At 36.4% G+C, this 25,650-nt stretch overlaps 6 protein-coding genes and 1 pseudogene across 9 annotated transcripts; 1 reads left to right on the top strand and 6 right to left on the bottom strand.

Moving 5' to 3' along the window:
- Positions 1-1,207: 1,207 nt before the first annotated feature.
- LOC111471143 (protein BIC1-like) lies at positions 1,208-1,564 on the bottom strand. The gene has a single exon (XM_023116838.1). The coding sequence runs from the start codon at positions 1,562-1,564 to the stop codon at positions 1,208-1,210; it is 357 nt and encodes a 118-aa protein (XP_022972606.1).
- A 1,480-nt stretch (positions 1,565-3,044) lies between these two features.
- On the bottom strand, positions 3,045-7,755 carry LOC111471164 (cell division protein FtsZ homolog 2-2, chloroplastic-like). 2 transcript variants are annotated; one of them, XM_023116858.1, is made up of 8 exons: positions 7,615-7,755; positions 6,700-7,302; positions 5,843-6,142; positions 5,554-5,644; positions 4,911-5,035; positions 3,765-3,857; positions 3,580-3,645; positions 3,045-3,460 (listed from the first exon to the last, which is right to left on the bottom strand). In XM_023116858.1, the coding sequence occupies exons 2-8, from the start codon at positions 7,300-7,302 to the stop codon at positions 3,329-3,331; spliced, it is 1,410 nt and encodes a 469-aa protein (XP_022972626.1). In that variant the 5' UTR covers positions 7,615-7,755; the 3' UTR covers positions 3,045-3,328. The 2 variants fall into 2 exon arrangements, with proteins under 2 accessions (XP_022972626.1, XP_022972625.1); XM_023116857.1 differs by having other exon boundaries at positions 6,700-7,309.
- Positions 7,756-8,372: 617 nt separating this feature from the next.
- LOC111471163 (transmembrane 9 superfamily member 5-like) lies at positions 8,373-11,489 on the bottom strand. 2 transcript variants are annotated; one of them, XM_023116855.1, is made up of 7 exons: positions 11,289-11,489; positions 10,976-11,019; positions 10,260-10,863; positions 10,066-10,170; positions 9,834-9,987; positions 8,787-9,268; positions 8,373-8,695 (listed from the first exon to the last, which is right to left on the bottom strand). In XM_023116855.1, exons 1-7 carry the CDS (start codon positions 11,477-11,479, stop codon positions 8,473-8,475), a joined length of 1,803 nt encoding a protein of 600 aa, XP_022972623.1. In that variant the 5' UTR covers positions 11,480-11,489; the 3' UTR covers positions 8,373-8,472. The 2 variants fall into 2 exon arrangements, with proteins under 2 accessions (XP_022972623.1, XP_022972624.1); XM_023116856.1 differs by lacking the exon at positions 10,976-11,019 and having other exon boundaries at positions 11,289-11,472.
- A 513-nt stretch (positions 11,490-12,002) lies between these two features.
- On the top strand, positions 12,003-14,235 carry LOC111471165 (F-box/LRR-repeat protein At1g67190-like). The gene is made up of 2 exons (XM_023116860.1): positions 12,003-12,190; positions 12,588-14,235. Exon 2 carries the CDS (start codon positions 12,673-12,675, stop codon positions 13,918-13,920), a length of 1,248 nt encoding a protein of 415 aa, XP_022972628.1. The 5' UTR covers positions 12,003-12,190; positions 12,588-12,672; the 3' UTR covers positions 13,921-14,235.
- A 2,076-nt stretch (positions 14,236-16,311) lies between these two features.
- On the bottom strand, positions 16,312-17,736 carry LOC111471305 (protein TERMINAL FLOWER 1-like). The gene is made up of 4 exons (XM_023117031.1): positions 17,452-17,736; positions 17,306-17,367; positions 16,908-16,948; positions 16,312-16,820 (listed from the first exon to the last, which is right to left on the bottom strand). Exons 1-4 carry the CDS (start codon positions 17,653-17,655, stop codon positions 16,600-16,602), a joined length of 528 nt encoding a protein of 175 aa, XP_022972799.1. The 5' UTR covers positions 17,656-17,736; the 3' UTR covers positions 16,312-16,599.
- Positions 17,737-18,344: 608 nt separating this feature from the next.
- LOC111471304 lies at positions 18,345-20,916 on the bottom strand (annotated as a pseudogene).
- Positions 20,917-22,420: 1,504 nt separating this feature from the next.
- Positions 22,421-24,038, bottom strand: LOC111471206 (zinc finger A20 and AN1 domain-containing stress-associated protein 6-like). 2 transcript variants are annotated; one of them, XM_023116911.1, is made up of 2 exons: positions 23,878-24,038; positions 22,421-23,471 (listed from the first exon to the last, which is right to left on the bottom strand). In XM_023116911.1, the coding sequence occupies exon 2, from the start codon at positions 23,360-23,362 to the stop codon at positions 22,841-22,843; it is 522 nt and encodes a 173-aa protein (XP_022972679.1). In that variant the 5' UTR covers positions 23,363-23,471; positions 23,878-24,038; the 3' UTR covers positions 22,421-22,840. The 2 variants fall into 2 exon arrangements, with proteins under 2 accessions (XP_022972679.1, XP_022972678.1); XM_023116910.1 differs by having other exon boundaries at positions 22,421-23,435; positions 23,878-24,037.
- Positions 24,039-25,650: the final 1,612 nt, after the last annotated feature.

The following is a 25,650-nucleotide window of genomic DNA, read 5'->3' on the forward strand; positions in this document are numbered from 1 at the left end:
AGATAATTGAAAGGGTTTTGCGGTTTTCTTTTCGTTGACGGTTGGTCGGTTCGGTCAACCAGAGCTATCAAGATCGAACCGGTTTTGCGGTTCTCAACATCCCCCCATTTAATTAAAAATAAATATAATTATAAAATAGTTTTAAAAACATTTTTAAATATTCTTAATTATATTAATTTTTTTTGTTCTTCTTTATAGTAATAAAAAATTAATTTAAAATTAAGAGGGAGAGACTTAGGGTTTTTAAAAGAAGCAGTTTATTTATTAATAATAATTTTATTTAATAAATTATGCTCGATCAATAATATTATGAATAGTTATTACGATAATATTTTATTTAATAAATTATGCTGGTTGAATTCATTCTATAAAATATTAAAAAATAATATTTTATGTTTACATATATTCGAATTTCAAAATAGAAAATTAAAAAAAAAAACATTTTTTATAAATTAATAAATTATAAGAACTATAATTATCTTTTATTAACTATGTGTATGAACAATTTTTCAATCGAAAACATGAAATATAAATTATGTATTTAAATTTCATGAAAATTTTCGAAACTTAAATATCAAACAAATTAAAAAAAAGAATTGTGTAGATTGACATTTCATACATCAATCAATATCAATGTCTTACTTTTAATAGCATTCATCAATTTATTTGTGAAAGAACATTTTCAGGTTCACCAGTTCCAAATTTGATATAATTCTAAAATACTTTCTAACTTGAAAGAGTATCCACCCGAACTTAACCGCTTCAAAATTACGAGATTAGAAGTTCAAATACTAAAAGTTAGTATCGTCTTTTCATGATGGCTTCTTGAATCAATCGAAAACGATATCTATTTCATAAAAGTTTGATCTAAGAACGAAGATGAACACTGAGCATATCCTCAACAAATCTAACTTTATTATAAATGAATAAAATGAATGAATTCCTCGAGCTCAGATCTTAATTCTAGATGTTAACCTGATCATTAACATAAATATTTTAGGTTAAACATGGTTCAATGAGAAATAAGAACGAAGAACACAATCTCGTAAATTATCGCAAAAAAAACATATATAAATATAATAATAAAATCTTTCAAACATGTTTAGTATGATTATTTCAATATATTTTCAGACATTACAATACACAAACCATCACATTATTTAACCAAAAAAAGAAGAAACCCACCAACTTAATTAGCTGTATGTTTTCAACAACTGTTCAATATTCTCAAAGCTCCGGCAGCGGCGGAGGCGGTGGCGGAGTTATTATTCGGCGACGATCTCTTAGCTTCTCGGGCTAAGGCCCGGCGAGCCGGCACAATCCCAGAAGGGAACAAAGAAGCTTCAAATGCGGAGCCGTCGATCCAATCCTTCAAAAGCTCTTCCTTACCCCATTTCTCCGGGATCCAAACCTGCCCCGCCACCGCCACACGGTGGCGCTTCAGGCGCTCCAGCCCGTTCTCCTCCGCCGCCAGAAGCTTCTGATCGTCACTTTTTTGATCGGATTCTTGGTTATCCGGCAATAATGGGGAGGTGGGTTTGAGAGGGGAGGTTAAAAGAGCCATTTTTGTTGGTGAATTTTGGTAAAGATTGGAACTTTATGGAGATTTTAGGGTTAGGAGATTTGGGTTTGGTTTAGAATAATGAGTAGAAGGCTGAAGGTTGAGCTTTGTGTGGGTAATAAATGGCACAGAGAATGGGTGGAAAGGTTAGTATGCACGTCATTGAGCCAACTCCGACACTATTTTTGTATGGTAAATGACAAACAAACGTGTCTTTTCTCAGCTTGGATTCCACTTGTGTGGCGCCATCTTTAATTCGCTCTCAAAGAGAGGATTTTTATAGAACGATGTGAGGTTGATGTTGGAAGTTTCAAAGGGAGGGAGTTTGGCCAATGGGTTTCAATATTCTATGCTAATTAATGTGAAGAACACCTCTAGTTTTTGTGCATTTTCTTTCAGATATTTTTCATACCATTTGACAATGGACGTGTGTGCAGTTTTGTATAGATCCGAGATATTCGATTTTAGGTTAAAATAATGACGGGTTTGGTTGTAGTTTAGCTAGATATTTCGATCTCTTTTAGAAATTTTGTAATGTTTGAACGTAGTTTATTTAGAATTTTTGTAATGTTTCAGCGTGTTGTTAATGAGTATTAAAAAGAATTGTTTTAGAAATTTTTTTTATATCGTATGAATTTTACATATTATAGAGAATGATTGTCCTGGATATCATTGTTGTATCGTATGAGATCTTTCGATTGGAGAGGAGAATGAAACATTATTTATAAGGGTGTGAAAATTTCCTCCTAGCAGACACATTTTAAAACCTTGAAGAGAAGCTCGGAAGGGAAGCTCATAGAGAACAATATTTATAAGGATGAGAAAACCTCTCCTTAGTAGACGCATTTTAAAACCTTGAGGGGAAGTCGAGGAGGGAAAACCCAAAGAGGACAATATTTGCTAACAGTGGAGGTTTGACTGTTATAAATGGTATCAGAGCGAGACACAAGTGGGTTTAAGCTCTTACAAATGGTATCAGGGCTTTGGCGTTACAAATGGTATTTGAGCCAAACACCAATGGGCTTTGCCTGTTACAAATTTATCAGAGTCGGACACCGTATGGTATAAGAGCCAAACAACAGGTGATGTGTCAGTGAGGAGGCTAGACTCAGAGGGGAGGGGGGTTGGACATGAGACGTTGGGCCAACAAAGGCGCTGGGCCTCGAAGGGGAGTGGATTAGGAGGTCCCACATCGATTGAAAAAGGGAACGAGTGACAACGAGGACGCTAAGCACTGCGCTCAAAATAGGGGTGGATTATGAGATCCCAACGAAACATTCTTTTTAAAGGTGGGAAAATCTCTTCTTTTTAAAGGTGGGAAAATCTCCCCTAGCAGTTGAGGAAGCTCGGAGGAAAAGTCCAAAGAGGACTAGTATAATCTCTAACCCATCATTATTAAAAACTTAATACTAGCTCATTGTATGATGGGTTTTGGATTAAGCTTCGATCATTAACCAATTACTGTCATAAAGTTGCTGCATAATTGAAGGTATAATGGCACAACCATGAGCACTAAATTGAGCACAGCGGCTTCATCTTGGCTTCAGCCATTACAGTACATTGCTGAACCAACTTTCAAGCTCTTCAGCTAGAAACATCATTCATATTGTAACTACAGATAAGACTGCAAATATATGAGCTATTTTATTACTCAAAAGATATACAGAGTATTGAAACCGATGATGCATATACAGATACTACGATCAATAGCAGCATATTATATGTACGAACTAAGGTAGGTTGAGTGCTCAGACTGGACGAAGGTGATTAAGCGCTAGGATAGCGCAAACGACCTTTCTTCTTTAGGAATTCTGGGATTTCAAACGAACTACCTTCACTGAAAGATGAAGGTCTACGGTTGATTCCGAAATTGTTGTTTCCCGGGGACGGTTGACTGGCCTGTAATAAAAGAGAGACGAAACAGGTTTATCGTAAGTTCTAGCATGATTTAGCCCGTTCGTCGCAGACCTATACCAAATACGGAATTTAGTGTATATTTTTTGTAGACGCAACAGTACCTGAACGGGCCGTCCTTCACTTTCTTCTTGGCGCTTAAATCCAGTTGCGATTAGAGTTATACTAACCTGAAAATAGAGGGTTGGAAGTTTAATAGCAAAATCATATGGTCATATGGCTGAGTTTTAGGTAGTGGAGGCGCAGAATGCAAAGATGAAAATGAACTACGCTGGAACATATAACTTACTTGACCGCTAAGTGAAGGATCTATCACTGCTCCAAATATTAAGTTCGCAGTTGGATCCACAAGGTCATATATGACCTCCGCTGCAGCATTCACCTGTGATTATACACGAGAAATGTTGATGCCCCAATCGAAGTTCGGTTTCTTATGTTGTGACATGTTGAATCTATAGATTACTGTCTAAAGGCATGTGGTACTTGCATGAATAGATCACACATCGGTTGGAGAGGAGAACGAAACATTCCTTATAACGGTGTGAAAACTTCTCCGTAGTAGTTGCGTTTTAAAACCTGAAGGGAAGCCCGAAAGGAAAAGCCCAAAGAGGACAAAATCTACTAGCGGTGGGCTTGGACTATTACAAATGGTATCAGAGTCAGACACCGGGCAGTGTCCCACATCGGTTGGAGAGGGGAACAAAGCATTTCTTATAAGGGTGTGGAAACCTCTCCCTAAGATTTTAAAACCTTGAGGAGAAACTCAACTGGGAAAACCCAAAGAGGATAAAATCTGCTAGCAGTGAGTTTGGGCTGTTACAAATGGTATCAAAGCCAGACACTAGGTGGTGTCCCACATCGATTGGAGAGGGGAAGAAGCATACCTTGTAAAGATGTGGCAACCTATCCCTAGTGGACACATTTTAAAACCTTGAGTAGAAACCCGAAAGGGAAAACACAAAAAAAACAATATTTGTTAGCGATGGGCTTGGGCTATAAATGGTATTAGAGCCAGACACTGGGCAGTGTTCCACATCGATTGGAGAGGGGAACAAAACATTTCTCATAAGAATATAGAAATCTCTCCCTAGCGGACGCATTTTAAAATCTCGAGGGGAAGCCTAAAAGGGAAAGCCGAAAGAGGACAATATCTGCTAGCGGTGGGCTTAAGCTGTTACGATATGTGACATAAGAGGGTGTACTTTAGAATTTGGAACGCGGGCTTTACGCCATGGGTTAAGAATCGAACTCCATAATGCTAATGAGAGGAAATTAACAGAGATTTAAACTAAATAATAGTCACCATCAACTACATCATCTAGTTTCGGTTCATATCAATCTCATAAACATGGTAGATCAAAGTTCTAAGAGCAATGAGATAAAGATATATAGATACGTTGAGATAGGCAGGTAAGAGGAACAGAGAGAGCCACACCTCAAATAAAGTCAAATCACTTCCACCCGTTATGTTCCACACAATTCCAGTGGCCCTTTCTATGCCAATATCCAACAGAGGTGATTGGATAGCGTTTAAAGCAGCATCTCTTGCCCTCGTCTTTCCTGCACCAATATAAACAAAAGGTAGCGTTGGTTTATATTAGAACAGATGATCAAAATATCTTTAAGAGTTTGGATATCATTGGCCAAACCCACTGCGCCTCACTGCAAGACAGAGTACGTTTATAGCTTCATCTTGGTCTTACTTGAATATGTTCTTTTAAAGTTTTGATCTTTCTATAATTTCTATCTATTACACGAACTTTTGTTGTTCTGTTCGTGTTTCCCGCCCTGTGCGGCTGTGCCTCGTACATTTCACTCATCGATGAAATGTTTCTCACCCCAACATGGGGAAGAGAAAATTTCAGACAATAGAAAAGGTCAGATCCAGGAAAGGGAAGGGTAGAAAACATGGATTGTGGACATTCAAAGGATAATGAAGCAATTCTGTAAGTTTCAAAATTAAACGTCGTCGATAAAAACGAAGATTTTGGTAGCTCGAAGTTAAGACGAAGAATTCGACCAGACTTTAGCAGTACATGAAAGCTTGTACATCAGTGAAATATGCAGCTTAGAATTACCAGTAGCAGTTCCTATTCCCATCAACGACGAACCAGCGTTTGCCATTATGGCACGGACATCGGCAAAATCTACATTTACGAGCCCTGGTATCTGATTATTGTAATGCAGTAACAGACCAGAAGTTAGATACTCAAAGGGTGTCCTTGAACAAATTCTACTGATTAGTTTATGCCTAGAATGCTGAACTTAACCAAAACTAAACCACTAAATGGAAGAAATAAACACCATTAAAATGTTTCCATATGCAAAGAGAATCTATGGTTTAAAGTTCTTAAGGCTTGAATATACCGTGATGATGTCGGAAATACCACGAACACCTTGTCGAAGAATATCATCAGCCAAATTAAAGGCTTCTGTCACAGGAGTAGCCTGTGAAACTGCTGTCAGTAACTTGTCATTAGGGATAACTATAAGTGTATCGACTTTGTCTCTTAAATTTGCAATTCCTTCCTGCGCTTGAACTGCTCGCCTTCGCCCTTCAAAAGAGAACGGAGTAGTAACGATACCAACTGTCAATATGCCCATTGACTTTGCAATGCCTGCTACAATAGGAGCCGCTCCGGTTCCAGTTCCTCCACCCATTCCAGACTACAAGCAAACAAATTAATCACATAGTTAGTAAAGAAGCATAGGTCTCCTGGAATATGCCAAGCAAAATCAATCCCGAAATCTCCAACGACGAGCAAATTATGTAGATACAATCCGGAAACAAACTTTTTTATTATGGCTTCTCAGACCAGTGGCAACGAGTCAACCTCGTGACTTATTGACAGAAGCTGCCCTACCCACATGGCTCAAGATATCAATCTTTTTAGCCAAATCGACAAATCTATCGAGTCTTAGGTGGTTCGGACACGACAATACAGTGCTACCTAAAGGTAAAGGAACAATTGTCATGCATGCTAAACAAAGTGAACATAAAATATCCAATGTTTTATACGTTCCAAGGATCAAACTTACGTAGTAGCTCAATTGCTGCATAACTCAATTCTCGTGGTTTTCAAAGACCAAGTTCGTGTTATTTATGACCACAAAGAATAAACATTACAAGGGTCGTCGTGGTTGGAAATGTTTTGTTTTACGGTGACTCTTTATGCCATCATGTTCTTAATGGAAAGTAGAAAGCAAAAAAGTGAATCACTTACAGTGACAAACACCATGTCAGATCCATAAAGCACCTCTTCAATAGCTTCTTTACTTTCATTTGCAGCATTCATGCCAATCTCAGGATTCCCACCAGCACCAAGACCTCTTGTAAGTTCTTGACCAATTTGTAGACGGTTTTCGGGATAGACAGGAGACATTTTCATTGCTTGAACATCTGTATTAACAATCCAAAACTCCACACCCTGCATCGAACTTTCGATCATACGATTAACGGCATTTGATCCACCACCTCCCACACCAATAACTTTAATCTTTGCCTCATTGTAATTGCTACTGGATTCATCTTCCAAGTTCTCCGTAGTAGTTCCACTCACATTGTCCTTTCTTAGCATGGAAACTTCAGGGTGTAAATCCAGAAATGAATCTCTGTTCTGATATGGACTGACACTGTGAGAAATGTAAGAACACTTGACCGAACTTGATTTTTGATTGATACCCACAAAGCCATTCCTATCCTCAGGCATTGTCATACAGAATTTTCCCGAGTGATGCTCCAAAGAGACTCTGCCTCCAAGAGCAGACAACATTCCAACAGGGTGTCGAGTAAGAGAAAAATTCATCGAAGCATAACTTGCCATCATCTAACAGTTGAAAATTGAAAAGGAATTCAGATACATAAATGGTCGAACATTTAAAGTGTTTGACTAAATATGTCGCTATCAAAGAACGTGGATTCAGAAGATTAGTGGAATAGAAGCAATCAATTGGGGTATGTAGAAATGAAAACACGATCCAAGAATCAAGAATTACTAGTAAGAATTACACAAAGAACTTAGAAATGGTAGAAAACTCAAAACCCATTACACAAATTCGATGGAAAAAAGGAAATTAAACCCAAAAACTGAGATAATAGGAAAAACAGACTCGAGCAAATGCATTTTCGAAAAGGGCACCTGAAAATGCTTCTGAAGAGAGAACTGAAAATCGCCGGGGAGCGCTAAGGATGGAAAATCCAAATGGGTTTGAATGGTTTCGGCCAAAGAGAGGAGGATGGGCAGTAATCTTGTGCAAGGGCAAAAAAGAAAAAATAAATAAATCAACAAGCAAATTCGGCTCAACTAAACCGCCGCCACCTGTGCTCAACAACAGCCCATCCTTTTCCTTTTATTACTGTTCTTTCACTACCACACTACACAAATTCTACTGTGTTGGATAAACTTTCATCTAGTTAAAAAGAAAAAAATATTAATTTTTTTTTTTTTTTTTTAAATATGAGTATTTAAAAATTTAACTGCAGTCTTAAAAATTGTATAAAAAATCCAAAATTTTTCAATTTTGTGTCGCTATTTATCATATTTATCATATTAAAAGTTTAAATTTAATAAATTATAAAACTCAATTACGCTTAAATTTTTTAATTATGTTTAGGGTTTAACCCCTCCCCTAAATTTTTAATTTAAGTAATGTTATTTAACGAATAATTAAATTATCTTTTTCAATTCAATAATTATAATGGAAGATTAATTCTATAAACGGTTAAAGATGATAATTAATATGTTATTCACTTATTACGCTTGTTTGAATGGATCAATAATCTAAGTACTTTTGAGTTCGAATAATAATGACTAATAATATATGTAGTTGAACCTCCCCAAGTGATTTGGATTTCTAAGTGATTTGAAGTTTAGAAAAGATTATAAAAATAACCATATGGAGAAGAACACAAGAACATTAATTGTTTTCAAACAAGAACATGTACAGACAGACAGACAGCACAATCGCAGAAGGCTAAAAGATGAGGAGTTTCACATTTAGGACCGTTTCTTGGCGACTACAGCCATATAGAATCTAAAGGCGAAATGCGAAGCTCTGAAGCTAACACTTCCAAGAACCAGAAACAATGAGTAGCAAATGCAACAATTGTACACCAAAAGAGGGAGGAACTCTCTGTCACTTTCAGTTTTTATCTTGGAAAGGAAGTAGATGCCATAAACAAACATGAGTATGGCAGGCGACCCCCCGCGTAACACTGATCTGCAACCATTCTTTTCTGTCAGATTTCGAAAACAAAACGAAACAAAACAATACAATACAATGCACCAAGTTCTAAGGATATCTGTTTTACCTCCACCACCAGTTGTAGTCATTTTTGAGCAACTGGACACCAGTAAGCGCATACGCAGAAATTATGGTAGTTATGATCACCATTGAGAAGACTGTAAATAAGGTGAAGAATGACCCGCACGCCTTCAAACCCCACAAGCTTGCATAGATGTCATCCATTACCAAGCAGATAGGCAAGAAAATTGAAAGCCCCACAAGAACCATCTGAGCAGGTGTCTTCATATACCATAAACTGGAAGCTGGTGGGTTAAATACGTCTACCATTCTGGTGGCACAAGCTGTAACATCATGCTCTGGTTCATACCACTTCCTTGTTGCTATGCAACATAGGTACACTAAAATGGCACTGCCAATTCCTGCTATTGACAGAATATAGATTGCATCGTTCACCATTAAGCTATTCGACACGAATATCTTTGCTAGAAGAACAGCTATGAACGCCGGATAAAAGTAGAGCGCTCCCGTAAGAAAGACACATTCTTTCTGTACCAGATGAAGAATTTTATCATACATTTTATCATATCACAAGCATATACTGTACACATATCATATCATAAAATATATCACAATATGCGTCATATCGTTAAAAGTATCTACCATAACATATATCATATCATTCACATAACATATTATAGTCATATCATCTTGTTAAACGCATTATACCTAACATATATCATATCATTCACATATTTAGTTTGAGTTTTATTCCATTTTAAAGAAGCATGAACGGATTTGAGAATATACCAATCCAACTGGAAAAAAATTTTCATACATCTTTTCATGTCACATGTATCATATTATAAGTATATCGTGTCTTTTAACATATCATGTCATACCGTACAGGTAATATCATAAAGTATATCACAATATGAGTCGTTTCGTCAAACGCATCGTACCATAAAATATATCATATCATTCACATAACATATTATAGTCGTATCATTTCGTCAAAACGTATCATATCATAACATATATATATATATATATATATATATATATAAAAGTTTTATTCCGTTTTAAAGAACCAGGAATGAATTTGAGAATATACCAATTTAAGTGGGGAAAATTTCTCATGAAATGATCTGCCTATAAATGCAGACGGTACTGATGTTAGACAATATGCCAAGACAATATCAACAGAGATTCTTTCACGGTTGCAGGGGTAGATACCCTGGTATGCAGAAACAAAAAGCAATACCATTCTGCAGACACAATTGGTTTAATGATTAGATGATGATCAAACGATAAGCTATAGGTTAATACAATTATTTAAAGGTTACATGATTAGATGCTGAGTTCCAACGCCCAATAAAGCACCGAGTAAGGATGTGAACATCGGACACTGGCACACTTTATCATTGAAACGACTACCTTGATGAGGTTGTCTGCAAACAATCAACAAATCTGAAAGATTAACAAAATTCTTGAATTCGCCTTAATTACCAAGAACAAAGGGGAGGCGAAGCAATTTTACCTGTTCGACATGACATACCGAAACAGATACGGCGAAGCAACTACAAGAGGCAATGCGACCCACCAAAAGGAAATGGTAGTCCAAAGCCAAATTCCCGACCAAAACAAGCCCCGATTCTCTTCCAAAACCCACGAGGCTTTCCCATATGGAGCTTTGTACCTGGATTTAAAGTAATTCGAATTGTTCGTGGGTTTGATTTCATTCCAGACGACTGAGTAGGAAAATTCCACAGGGGTTTCAGTAATATTGGTTATAGCCACAGAAGAATCGAGACTGTTTACAATATTAACGCCCTTCACTTGATCCTCCATGAAATCGAGGTTGAATTCAATATGATTGAAAAGATAATATTTCTTCCCTAATCCTGTTTCTTCAATGGCTTCCCCCACCTTACTTCCAAACCAGATGTCAGCGAAGTACATTTGGTACTCAAATTTGTTTTCAATGGCAGTCTTAAACCTTTTGAGATCATCTTCTGTCATATACTTATCGCAAAGGAAGCCCTCCGACACTGGAACGCCGAATCTCAACTCGTATTGAGTGTTGGTTAAGCAATCGCCTGCCAGAATTTCATTCAGGGATTTCTTTCTTTTGTGTAGTTTTTCTGTAATCAACGAAAAATGTACAACAGATTAAACATAATTGATCTTTGGATTATATAATACCAGTCGAAGAGTTCGAGCATCTAATTAGATGAAGAACAATATGATCTTCACCTCCTGGAGGGCAAAATGGAAGCGAAAAATATGAGTCTGCATCGCTGCAAATTAAAAAACAAAAAAACGGAACAAAGATCAGCGAGTAAATTGAAATATATACATAATTTAATCTCGATTACAACTCAACTAATTAATTTTCAATGTTTAAAAAACGAAAACCTATCTATCTTGAAAAACTCAGAAATCCATGGAAATTCAAACTCAAATTTCCAATCAACCAAACAGATTCGATAACATCACGAGAACAGAAACCGAGATGAAATGTTTGCAATAAAAGAAAATTAAAAAGATAATGGAAGTAAGAAACTACCATCGTTCATCGGCCCCAAATACTTTGTTGGCGAACAGAGGAATTTGGTCTCCGTATGCATATCCTGAAGGCTTTGATGAAGAAGCGCGTCTTTGTTCATCTATAGCTCTGAAAATTCTGGCGGAGAAGGGGAGTGGGAGAAGAAAGATCAAAATGAGGATCGAGTAAATCAGTTTACGACATGGCGCCATTTCTTGATTCTGCGACCCAGATATTCAAAAATGGAGGGAAAACTAGAGTCTTCGTGCATTATATATATATAGCCCAAAACACTGGACTTTTACCACTAAACTTCTGGTAATTTTCATGCGGTTATTCATTTTCACCGCGTACTTTTCATTAATTTTTTACTTTATATTTATAAAAAAAAAAAAAAATCTAAAAATTACTATTATATAGAAACCATAATAATTTATTTTAAATGTAATTTTAAAAAAAAAATTAATTAATGCATTTCAATTTCTTTTAGTTAAAAAAAATTATAAACATATTTTAAAAAATACTCAAGAAATTATAAAAATAACATTAACCCATTTTAATTTTTATAAATAAAATTTTAAAAAAAAATCTTTGAATCAATTTATATGAAATTTTTTAACCTTTGAAAAACTATATTTTTTAATTTTTAAAAATAAATTAAAGGTATTTTTGAAGTTAATATATATATATATATAAAAGAATAATTGAAATTATTTATTTTAATACATCTTTTCCTTTTTCTGAAGCAGTGGAATGCGAAGTTCCGATTCCGATCTTATCTTTGTTCGATTTCTCGTCATTACCAATTTCCATCCAATTCCCCAAATTTCCCTTTTACTGCATCGCTTTCTTCATTTGGGCGGCGAATTTCTACAGCCGCCGGAGTTCCAGTTCGATCCAGATCATTTTCGCCTCACTATCCAGTAAGCTAACTCATCTATGATATTCATGGCGGGACTCTTCTCTTTCTTATGTTTACGTATTGAAGTTTATAGATTACCGATTCGATTTCTCGTATAGAGAGTTAGATTGGTGCGACTGGTTGAATATGGTCGTGTTGATTAGTTTTTTCTGTTTGTTGACGATCGATTTGAAAATTCTTGAGATTTTGAGTGAGCATTGCCGTTTTAGTAAAACCCCAAATTCTTGATTTAAACCTCAGATTCTTGATTTCATTAGTACTTCAGATGTGATAATTTGTTTTAGTAGACATTTGTTTCAGATCCAGGTTTTTAATGAATTACTTTTGTCAATTTGATTGATTTCGTCGATACGGAAACTCGTTTTTATTCGTTTTGTGCTACTTCTTAACTGCTTCAGATTGCACATATGACATACACATGGCTACTTTAAATCCTGTTCTTGTGAATTTGCGGAAGTAATTTCTTCATCTTGTGCTTTGGCGATGGAGCATCTTCCTGTTGAAGTGATCGGGAACATACTTTCCCATCTCAGAGGTGCTCGAGATGCAGTGATTGCTTCGGCAACTTGCAAGAAATGGAGAAAGGCTTGGCGCAATCACCTCCACACCCTTTCTTTTGATTCTGATGATTGGCCTGTGTATCATGATCTCACAACCAGCAGATTGGAAATTCTTATCACTCAAACCATATTTCAAACAACTGCGCTGCAACATTTGGCAATTTCAATGGACGAAGTTGAGGAGTTCTCTGCTGCACCCGTTATGGCTTGGCTCATGTATACTAGAGAGACTCTGCGCCAACTTCATTATAATGTGAAGACGACCCCGATTTTCAATATCATTGAGAAATGTGGTCGACAAAAGCTTGAAGTGTTGGCGCTGGCTCATAACTCTATAACAGGCGTAGAACCCAGTTACCAGAAGTTCCCTTGCTTAAAATCACTTTCGTTGAGCCATGTCAGTATCTCTACATTGGATTTGAGCCTTCTTCTGACCACTTGTCCTAAACTCGAGAAATTGGCTCTAATCAGTCCTGATATTTCGATGTCGGATATGGAAGTTAGCAGTTCCTCATTGAGGGATATACATGTTGAAGCAATCAGTTTGGACAAGTTTATATTGGAGGCCGATAACCTTGAAGCTATGCATCTAAAAGATTGTACTCTTGAGCTGTTTGAAGTAGTTAGCAAGGGAGCTTTGAGAGTTCTAAGGATTGATGATGTTAGTGTTATCCATCTTGATATTGGTGAGAACATGGAAAATCTCGAGGTAGTAGATGTCTGCAACTTTACTATTTTGTGGCCGAAATTCTACCACATGATATCGAAATCATCGAAATTAAGGAAGCTTCGGCTGTGGGGCGTTGTATTTGATGATGATGAAGAGGTAATGGATTTAGAGACCATTTGTATGTGTTTTCCTTGGTTAAGCCATCTATCACTATGTTATGATTTGAAAGATGGAACCCTTCAGCATAGTTTGCAGGGGTCATCTCATTTGTTGAATGTGGTAGTGCTTGAACTTGGGTGGAGTGTAGTTAGTGAATTTTTCTCTGAATGGATGGAAAAACTTCTTGGAAGATGCCCCAATTTGAAAAAATTGATCATATGTGGGGTTGTTTCTGAGGTTAAAACGCATGAAGAATGCCAAACTTTGGCGAGCATCACCTTATCCCTTGTCCAGTTGATGAGAAAGTATAGGCATGTGGAGGTTCAATTTGAATATGAATAGAAAAAGTTCATGGATGTTTGTTCGGTCTCCAAGTTTGTTCTGAGAGCTGTATCGATATCAAATGCATCCCATCAGGTTTTTGACGATTCTGAAAACCTCCGTCTTCTTTGTTTACAAGCATTTATTAGTTTGAGCAATTGCCATATCCTAGTTGACAGATTACGAACTTTTCTTTTCTTTTCTTTTTCCACAAGGTTCATTTTTAGAGACTTGCTAGGATTCTGTATCTACCCTGAATTTGTATATTTTTCTAAACTCCCTGAATTGTATCTCTCTTTTCAGATATATACTATAAGCAAATAGCATTTAAAAGCACACATGATACAAATCCTGTGTCTGTATACATATTTTAGTTACTGGTCTATATAACTCTTATCTTCAGCTGTTGTATTTGAGCATGAGCATATGTCTGAAATCTTACCTCTTACCTCTGTTGGGAGGAGAAAGAAGTATTCTTTATAAGGTTGTGAAAAAAACCTTGAGGGAAAGTCTAAAGAGGACAATATTTGCTAGTGGTGGGTATCGTACAATCGCCAAATCCGCTGCCTAGAAACTACGATTGTGACACTAAGCCTTGAAAGGGGTGGACACGAGGCGGCGTGCCAATAAAGACGCTAGGCCTTGAAGGGGAGGTGGATTGGAGGGAGAGGGAGGGGGGAGGGGTCCCACATCGATTTGTATTAGGGAACAAATGCTAGTGAGGACGTTAGGCCTCGAAAGGGGTGGATTGTGGATCCCACATCGATTGGGTAGGAGAACAAAACACTCTTTATAAGATTCGTTTTGAAAAACCCACGAACTTCGAACACTCATAGCTTACTTATTTATTTCTAAATAAAAATATACGATTTTGGTGTCTAGATACATTTTGAATAGTAGTATAACTTTGAAGTCTGTTTTTATTCCTTCGTCGCCACTGGACCCAAAAACTTGCTGATGAGAAAGTTGAAAAAAAAGAAGATAATATGACTGAAGAGAGCAAATAGATAAGAGAGTTTGAAGGGATGGTGGGGCGATGGATGGGATAGCAATACCACATATGCTTTTAGTTTAGGGTTTTAGGATTATACTCTCTTGTTTTACCCTTAATTTTGAGGTTCTATTGATGAGGCCACCAAAAAAAAAAAAAAAAGGAAAGTTGAACCCTAATTCCTTATAGACTAGAGGTGTTCAAATGACTCGAGAATCCCACCAACTCGAATTGAATTCAAACAATAAAAGTTGGGTCGGGTAAAAAAAAAAAAAAATGATTTAGGTTAGGTTGAAATTTTGAAATATTGAAAAATCGAGTTGGTTTGAAGGTTGACCTGTAACGTGACTAACCTGAAAATAGAGTTACAACTCAACCCAACTCTACTCTATCATACTTCTAAGATTATCATAAAGATTAAGAATATTTGATGCTTATAACCAATGTAATCATGTGAATATTCGATATTTGAATTTTGTGAAATTTTAGTTATTAATGTAACATATATTATGGATAAATAGGATTTTTTTTTAATTAAAAAAAAAAAACCAACCATGGAATCCAACCCTATTCAAGTTACTCAAATTACTAACCCAACTAACTCGAAAGTTCGAGTTTGTCCCAAAAAAATTCAACACAAGTTGTGTACACCTTTAATTTTAACGTCCTTCATTGTTATCGCAATGTCTCGATTTATTCATGTACTATTAAATAATATGTTATATTCTTATTCTGTACGAGTTTTGAAAATTTAAAAAAATAGTTAAAATATCCAACACTTCAAAAGTGCAGATTGGAAACACAGAGGATCTTAAAAGATTTGCTTTTTTGTAGATTTGGGCCATATATGCCAATGGATAGATACCCCACAATATTTAAGGATGTAGCTCCCTTGAGTTGTCTATCAAATAAGAACTCCATTCCCTTGCCAATGTATAGTGCATGTGAGGGCCATCTACATGTGACAATTCCAAAAAAATTCGGAATCAAATATGACACATGACAAACCTAGCATCAAATACATGTCCTAACGAAGTTCCATATCGAATCGTGTTGTTAGAAACTAAAACAATGAATTAGGATACTGCGTTAACCGAAAATTGAAGTAATGTTGATTCTTAGGAATTGACTTAATATAGAGGCAAAGCAGTTACAAAGCAAAACTATGGATCCAATGGTTCGTTTTTAGTAATATTTCTATGATGTATAACCCTCCCAAAAGGTACCGTAGGCTCTACGAAAGAGAAGTTACTGAGAAATGGGAGGCTCGACCCATCAGTGAGATACCACTCTAGAAAAGTTAGAATTCTAACCTTATGTCTGGACCTACCGGCCAAGGGACTATCTCAGGTAGACACTTTCTATGAGGCGTAGGTCTCCCAAAAAGTACGAAAGACTACTCATTAAGAAAGAGAAGTTAATGAGAAAAAACCCTTTAATTTAGGGTCGGGTTAGAAAAGGTTGGGTCGACGACAACAATCATCGTGCATCATGTTTTCGAACACATTCAGAGCATTTGGAAGGAGTACACATTCTTCAAACTCACTCCATATAAAACAAACTCACCTACACACTCCAAAACTACTTAAAAAGCTAACAAAACTCACAAAACAAACCCTTAAAAACACACAAAAACAGTACAAAGAAGAAGAAAAGGCAAAACCCATTAAAAAAAGATGGGTTTTTTATGAACTTTTTGGATCAAATTATCATCCCCTGCTTGCAGCAACAGTTCCTCTTTTTGCATTGAAATAAACAGCAGCAACAGGAAGACCCAAATCATTCTCAGCTGCAAATCTTCGAGTGTTGAAATGATCCCTTGAAGATGGAGAGTTTACCGAACAACGATGTTTTTGTTTGAACAGAACAAACACAAACCTATGAATTCCTATTGTCGGCTTTGGGATCTCATAGCTCACTTCTTCTCTTCCTGTCACAAAAAAAAAAAAAAAACATCTTTTAAACCAAAATCTCTGCCTTTCTCTCTCTTCAAGTAGAAAGAGAAAGTAAGCTATACCAAAGGTGGCATCAGTAGTTCCTGGAATGTCAGTCACCAACCTGAAAAAGATACCCAAAATTAGGTGTCGATATCGATATTATGTCTCTCGGTGATTTTAAACACGATAAAAATGATGGGTTTTGATCAAAGTTACGTTTTTTCGAACTTTAAAGCTCAAAACTTGCAAGTTTTGTAACATTTTGTACAAGTGGAGATGATTTTAAATTCAACAAAATTAATGGGTTCTAATCAACGTTACGTTTTTTCGAACTTTAAAGCTCAAAACTTACAAATTTTGTAACATTTTGTACCGGAGATGATTTTAAACACGATAAAAATGATGGGGTTCGATCAAAGTTAAGTTTTTTCGAATTTTAAATCTCAAAACTTGGAAATTTTGTAATTTTTTTTTTTACCAGTGGAGGTGTTCTCTCAAGAATGGATCACTAGGGCCAGGAACATCAGGATCAACCATGATCTAACCAAAAAAAAAAACAACAAAAGATCAAAAATTGAAAAAAGGGTTTGTTAAAAGAGAGAATTTTGAAGGATTTGAGTGTACCAAAGTGAATAAAGATCTCAAATCTTCTCCTGAAATATGAACTCTGGGTTTGAAGGAGAGAGAAGAAGGGAAGAATTGATAGCCATTGAGGACGAGCTTGTTGCTGAAAGTGATACACATTTTAATGGATGGGGTGAAGGAATCCACCACATCTCCGATCACTCTTCCAAGAACAAGAGGCTCTGATCTTTTTGATCTTGCCATTTTAGAGAGAGAGAGATGATGAAGAACATAAAGAAGAGTACAGAATCAAATAAAGAGGGGGCCGACCGGCCTTGTTCTTTTTTGGTTTCATGTTAGAAAAGGCAGTTTCTTTATTTAAAGATGGTTTCAACATCTTTACAACACGTTTTGATTTATAGTTTAAGTTCATTTTTAATTTCTAAACTTCTTATCAAACTATACATATAAATTTAGTTGATGAAATATTTTCGAGTTGGGTTGAGTTATCAGTTCAAGTTCTTAGCTCTTGGTCTATCTAACCTCGAGCTCTAAGTCTTCTATAGTCTCTTTCATCATCATAGTTCTAGAATTATAGTGTAGGACCCTGAGGCGCGACCTCAGTTATAAGTTCTCATAAGGTTCAAGGTACTATTTCAAGGTACTGTTGTGGATCTCTGCCGCTCGTGGCAGGTTCAGTACGACCAATAAATCTCCTAATAATCACTACAAATACGGTAATAAATCATAAGTCAGTTCGATCTACCATTAACCAGACCCTTGATAATTGAGTCAGGTTTATGATTAGGGGTAATTGATGGCTCCTAATCGTTCCCGTATAACGACATAATTGTCTATCAATAATTGAAGGTCATTTCGAGTTATAACGAGGGAGTTTCAACTCGAAATCACCTTCGATTATACTTCTAGAATGCGTGACGAACAAGATGATAAGAATTGTAGTGTTTAGAGTTCACATAAAGGCCATCTCCATAAGAATGTTATTAGGGAACTCCCTGGCATGCAAGTAATTTCTTCCATCCTTTCTATATATATAATTACTTAATGAGAGGATTTAGAATCATTCATATTTTACATGCAAGGACAGAAGAGAGGCTCGTAAATACAAATGAATCCCGACGACCTTTACATCGTCGTCGTTCCGGTGCCATGCCCAAAGTGCATTTGTGGCATTCATCACTTCAAACTCGCCATGTCCGAAGTTGGCTTCTCTAACTACCGAAATCTTTGGCTTTTGATCGATATATCTGTAAACGATTAAATTTTCTATGATCATCGAGTAAAACGTTTCAATTTTGTAACTTTTGTAACGTCGTTGGAAAATAGTTTTGAAGCATTACTTGCTCGATAGGCCTTCACGGTTGCCCCCGTCACCGATTGTAATGTATACAAAAGCACAATCGTTTGCTTCCCCATTATGAACACGAGTCTACAATAACAGGATCAAAAGGAATTAGAAGATAATTCAAGTTCTTGACGTAAATAATACTATGATTGTTAGAGAAACTTACGAAGCGTTCATAAGCATGAACATGCCCCGAAAACACCACGTCTACACGAGCTTCGTAGAGCAGCTGTTCCATGACAGCCTTCATGTCAATTGACACTTTCTCACCCTGGTGAGCAGTGTTGGACTTATACCATGGAGCATGAACAAGCACCACAATCCATGGAGTTTTCGATCAATTGATTTTCTTCAAGTCGGCAACAAGCCATCCATATTGTGTCGAATTCGAGTCGAAATCGGTATACGATCCCACATGATAACGTGCACACCGGCTGTGTCGAATGAGTAGTAAAGATTGGATGTCGACGAGCTTTGCTCGAAAGGCATTGGCCATCTTGCATTGTATGCTGTGAAAGGCTGGGAATGAATCACCGGGATGCGCTCAATCTCATGGTTGCCTTGTGTCACCATCCATGGCTTATGGCTAGCCAATGGCTCAACCAGCCTGCCAAAGGAATCCCATAAAGGCTGAACGAAATCAGCATAGGACAAGTCGCCAGGAAGCAGCAGCACATCATAGTCCGATTTGGCTATGTTTTCAAGAGTTGTTTTGGTCCATTCTGTCTGCCCAAGATCACCTACAAAACATCAAAAATCGAAAACGATCATTTTCTAAATTAGCTAATGTGGGACCTCCCTCCCAACAATCATTGACAATCCTCTCCTCAAACAGAGCCTCTCCTGAGGCCTATGAAACCCTCGAAAGCCTCCTTTTAATCGAGGCTCGACTCCTTCTCTGGAGTCCTTGAACAAAGTACATCCTTTGTTCGACACTTGAGTTAAACCTTCGATACTCACAACTTTTTTATTCGACATTTGAGAATTCTATTTACATGTCTAAGTTAAGAGCATGACTCTGATACCATCTTAGAATAACTACTCTCCACAATGACATGATATTATCCACCTTGATTATAAGTCCTCAGTGCTTTAATTTAGGCTTTCCCAAATGACCTCATTCCAATGGAGATGTATTCGTTACTTATAAACCCATGATCATTTCCTAAATTAGCTAACGTGGGACTCCCTCCCAACAATCCTTAACAATTTCTTCCTTTAGCTAGCTACGTACCAATGACAACAAATTTGACAGGGAGTTGAGCGAGAGGGGTTTTGAAAGTGAAATTGCGGGCAGAGTCAGAGCTACAACGATAGTAATAAGTAGTGTCGGGGTGGAGAGGACCGATGGTTGCAGCATGAATGTAACCAGATTTATAAAATGTATATTTGTAAGAGGAAGTAGAGCCAGTTACAAGGTTGGTGCAGAGTCCTCGGTGATCCATGTTATCAACATTTTATCAACACCAACGAGGGATATATGTACCTGAAAAGTTCCTTTTAGCATACTATCACATCATCGACCTTATTTGATTAAATTAATAAAAATATCGTTTGTCTAATAAAAAAACTTTCAAAATATATTTACGACACCACTCGTTTTTAAATTAATATTTTTTATAATTTATTTAAAAAAAATTTAAGGATATTTTAAAACAAAATATTAACCAATTTTATAATAACTTATTCTTTTAATATTTAAATAAAACTATTTTAATAATTTGTTTACTAAGAGTCATAACAGTAATTTTTTTAATTATTGAGAATCAAGTTTAAATTCATAAGAAATATATTGCTTTTAAAGTGCAAATTAAGTATTTATTATTATTATTATTATTATTATTATTATTATTATATAATAAAAATATAAAATAATCTAATACCAGTTAGTAATTCTAACGAATTAAAATAAACCATAAAATTACTTTCTAACAAATTTCAACCGTTTCTCTCTCTAATTCAAGTAAGAACAATCCGTTTTGGAGAAGAGTAGGGATTAGGAATTACCTGTTCTGGAGAATCGGAATCGAGATCTTTCCGGCGAGGAACGACGAGATTCCGGCGAGGCGGCGGCCGTTCATAAGACGAAACACTACAAAACAGAGAAGAGAAGACGGCGGCGACGACGACAATGGTGGTGGTGATAGTTAACGCCGCCGGAAACGTGTACGGACACATTCTATATGAAAAAATGGTGCGGCCCCCGTTTACGTGTACGGACACATTCTAGGACCGCACGTGCCAATTTGGTATATTCTTTATTATTTCTTGTCTGGCGTTTAACCATTTTAGTAATTTATTTATTACCTGAGTTGGTAAAAACATCTCAAGGCTAATTTTTTAATCGAAAATATATAAATAAGTCGATTTAAGTACGGTTATGTTAACCTTTCCGTTTGTTTCTTTTAAAAAAATGAAAGTGTGTGCGCCTACTTCTCGAGATGAAAATGAGCTTTATTCGTGATATAATTAATCGTAATATAATTAACGATAACCAGAACGTGATTCCTTTCATCATATATTTTTTTTTTTTTATATAGAATCACGTTCAATAAGTATATTCAAATGCATTAAAATATAGGAATTCAAGAAATATGGCCATAATTGAAGGGTCAATTTTAATTTTATTTAATTAATTACATTTTTATACTTTATTTTATTTCACGATGAATGAAAAAACAATGAATCATTTAGCTAGACATTCAAAACTTTAAATACAAAATTAAGAGAAACGGAAGAAAAATTGATGTATATGTCGATTGATTGTCCTCGTAATAAAGAAACACTTGCATATGAAAGAGTGGATTCTCAATGCTACATACGAAAAAGATGCACACGTGTTTGTAATGTCGAGCATTTGCATCGAAATGTTAGGTTGGCATTGAGCATGGTGTTGAGCGCTCCGAAGAATAGCATCTCAACGTTACCTGTGCCGAGTTTTCGTATATTTTTCGAGGCTAATAAAGTTGGTTGATGAGAAGGTTACGTGTCAAAAACATTTCCCATATAGGCTGCAAAATGCATTACAGAACCTTTCTTGTCATTTTCACTCTGTTTTTTCTTTTTATTATGTATATATTTAAATTTTAAATTTATAAATACTATTTTCCAACTCTAGTTTCATAATTATTTAATTTTTTTAAAAAATATATTTAGTTCCTAGTCATTTATCTATAATGAATTTTATCTTTCTTAAAGAAAAAAAATTGGATTTTTAACCAAATTCTATTAACAAAAATTTAAAAACTTTTTTTTTTTTTTTTTTAACAAAATGACCATTAATTTTCGAAGAGTTAAATTAGTCAATGAGAAAGTTGAGACGTTACTCGCCCAAGTTGGCATGGTTTTGAATAAATTTTGAGAATAAATTGAATATTAAGTCGTATTCATATGGTAAATGTTGATGTTAGATTGATATATATATATATATAGACAGACAGACATATGATGAGGATAAGTTGTTGGCCGACTCATTCACAAGCTTAGGTGGTGGACATCGAAGCAAAATCCATTGGAAAATTGACATGGAAAAAAGTGTGGCAATGGATCAACCAACGCACATAAGGTAATACAAAATGGCTCAATGCATTGCACAAGAACACCACCTTTCGGCTTCAAAAAATGACTAAACATCAATCAATCATCAAAAAACAAGCTCAGCAATTCAACTCATTAGAACTCTCCCAAATTCAGAATTGCTTCATGTTCTTCAATCATGAATATACGCTATTATGAAGCAGTTCACAGCCGGAGAAGAAAGATGGACACCATTAATGGAAGTAAAGAGATCGATACTGAAATCAAAAGGGGAAAAAAAATTTGAAGTTCTTTTTACAAGAAAACCCATCGTCCACACTTATTTTTATAACGTAGCCAGATAGTGATAGAGATAAGTATCAAATAAAGGAAGAGAGAGAGAGAGACAGCGGCATCGTCGAGTGCGATGTTGGACGGACGGTTGTCGGACGGACGGCTGAGAGAGATTTTACGGCGGGGCGGCGGCGAAGATGATTGGAGAATGGGCCACCGAGAAATTTGCTCTCAAACGTCACGTCCTGAAGTCTTGAGGGCTGAAGAAATCGCTCAAATTCTCTCCAGTTTGTCGGCTTTCACGACGGGGTTCGCACGAGCGATCTCCTCTCTTCCGATTGACTTGAAATCGAAGGTGCAGCCGTGTTTCTCCGGGTACCTATGAGCTCCACAGAACGTGATTCCGCATCTGCATCTGAACCCGGTCAAACCGACTTTCTTACGGCACGACGAACACCGATTCGGGTTCGGGTTTGGGCACGACTGGATCGTCGCCTCAGATCCAGCCGCTGCAAGGGGCGGGATGGTCAGATCTGTGTCCGGCGAAGGCAAGGCTACAACAGGGGAAACGGGAGGAGGATCGATCAGTGAAGAGGAAGGAGAAGAAGAAGAAGATGAGGCTGAGAGAGCGGCTTCGATGGTGGATTTGGTAGAGGCTTGTTCTTGTTCTTTGAGGCGGAAGTCTCTGTAACATTTGGAGCAGAGATCCATGGTGGCTGGACTGCCAAAGAAGCCACAATTATTAGCGCAGAGACGGTGACCTTCAGGTGCTTGGCATCTGTGTTCTTCCGCCATATCCTTCTTCAAAACGAAGAATCTCTACTTATGCGAGAACAAATCGCGCAGGATCCGATGGCGTTCAACAGATCTGGAAAAATAAACCCTAAAATCAACCATCCAAAACCTAAAAAATCCAAATCCAGCGAAATCGAGCGCACAAGCACATAGATTTCGATCGTATAGTCAGAATCAACAGAAACAACAGAAATCGATTAGATTAACAAGGTCGATTAGCTGCTAGGTTGAGAAAAATCGAAACAAACAGAAAAAGAGGAATCACATGATGAAGATTCCGAGAATAAAAGAATAAGAACCAGGCATCAAAATCAAACCATAGAAATCTCATTTCTCACGTTTCTCCACCCTAGAAAGGAACAGATTCAGGAATCAATCAAATTCAAAATTAACCTCAACTTTCTCATCCAACAAACAACATCAAAATCCAAATACAGGACGTTAAAAATTCAAACAATCACAAAAGAAATCGAACAAATATAAAAAATAAACATCAAAGTCGGAGGAAACCGTACCTGAAGAACGAACAGATTTGAGGGATTTTTCCGAAACGGATTGGCGATGAAGAAAAAAAAAAAGAAGGAAGAATCTTAACAATGAAGAATCTACCAAACGGGTCAGAGATATAATGAAGTGGGCGAAAATGAAATCAGGAGAGAGAGGGGAAGAAACAGGCGAAATGGGACAAAATTAAAATAATTAAACATTTTTTATTTAAAAAATAATAATAATAATACTAATAAATAAAAATCGGAAAAGCCAGGCTGGACGCAGCCGAAATGGAAGTCCAGCCAGCCAGCCCCAATATTACACGACGCTGACGACGAAACAAAGCCCACGGAGCCGAATATCTTTACTAAAACAAAATACATTAAATTACACATTTAACCCCCTAAATAAAATATCCTTTCTATTTTCTTTTTCAACAACCAATTAAAAACACGACACAAAAATTAAATTAATTAAATAAATATAGTTTAATAATAGTTGACATGTATTCATTATTCAATTTTTGTTTTTGATTTAATGTATTAAAAAGGAAAATAATTTAAATATATTTAACATTATCTTTTAAATCGTAAGGTTGACGATGATACGAGTAAAGCGGTGGGTTTTGACTCTTACAAATGGTATAAGAGTCAAGCATCAGGGAGATATAAATAATATTTAGTGGTGGTGGGGTTAGGCTGTTATAAATGGTACCAGAGCCAAATATCGTACGGTATGTTAGCAAGGACGCTAGCCCCTAAAGAAGTGGATTGTAAGATACGAATAATATTTGCTAGCAGTAAGATTTGACCGGTACAAATGATATCAGAGTCAGACATTGGGCGGTATGGTAGCAAGGACGCTGGCCCCTAAAAGGAGTAGATTGTGAGATGATACATCTCCCTAACAAACATGTTACGACAATACGTAACGGACAAAAGTGGATAATATCTAATAATATCTCGTAGTGTTGGACGGGTTAGAGTTCTATAAGAAATTTCCAAATAATTTAAAAGTGGGAGAAAGGATATTGGGTTGGTGAGTCAGCAGCAGCGCGGATGAGCGGCGATATTAGTAGGAAGGAATAATAGAAGGCATGGATTGGGCAGTGGTGAGGCGGGCTTACGTGGATTGGGACTGTCAATTTGGAAGGCAGTGGAGCCACGTGGCTCCCATTCCACGTGGGTTGCTCTTCTTTGGGTTCAAATGAATTATATTGTGGGATGTGACTCACCAGAGTAGTTCAATATAGCTACCTATCCTATCACAAATATCTAATTCCCATCTTTACATATCTTTGAATCTAATAAGATTTTTATCGACATTTTTTTACTTGAAGTATGTCAACTCATCGTTTTACCATATTGTTGTGCACGTAGGCTTTGGATCATGTGTCGGCATGTTTTTTTCTATAAGGGACTGTTTGTGTCACAATCGCACTCTTTGAGACGTTTATAAGCAATTGTGCAACACTCACTTTCACCACCAAGTGAGTTAAGCAACTCGAAATAGTGTCGTCTACAGTCTCACGACGTATGCTCAAGCTACTAATCCCATTTGAAAAGAAAATTTTTAGAAAACCGGGATAGAGAAATTTTCAAAGAAGGGTTTGAAAGAAATAATGAAAACAATGTAAACTATAAGCATAGCATTAATGCACCTAATACCTTTAAGCCAACATAATATTGAGCCCAACACATTCATTGCCCAATAAATATATATATATATATATATATAGTTTTTAATTAGGTATATTAAAAAAAATAATCTAGTTAATTTTAAAATCATAATGGTAATAT

This window comes from Cucurbita maxima, unplaced genomic scaffold, assembly GCF_002738345.1.
Source record: "Cucurbita maxima cultivar Rimu unplaced genomic scaffold, Cmax_1.0 Cma_Scf00049, whole genome shotgun sequence".
NCBI classification, from domain to species: Eukaryota; Viridiplantae; Streptophyta; class Magnoliopsida; order Cucurbitales; family Cucurbitaceae; genus Cucurbita; species Cucurbita maxima.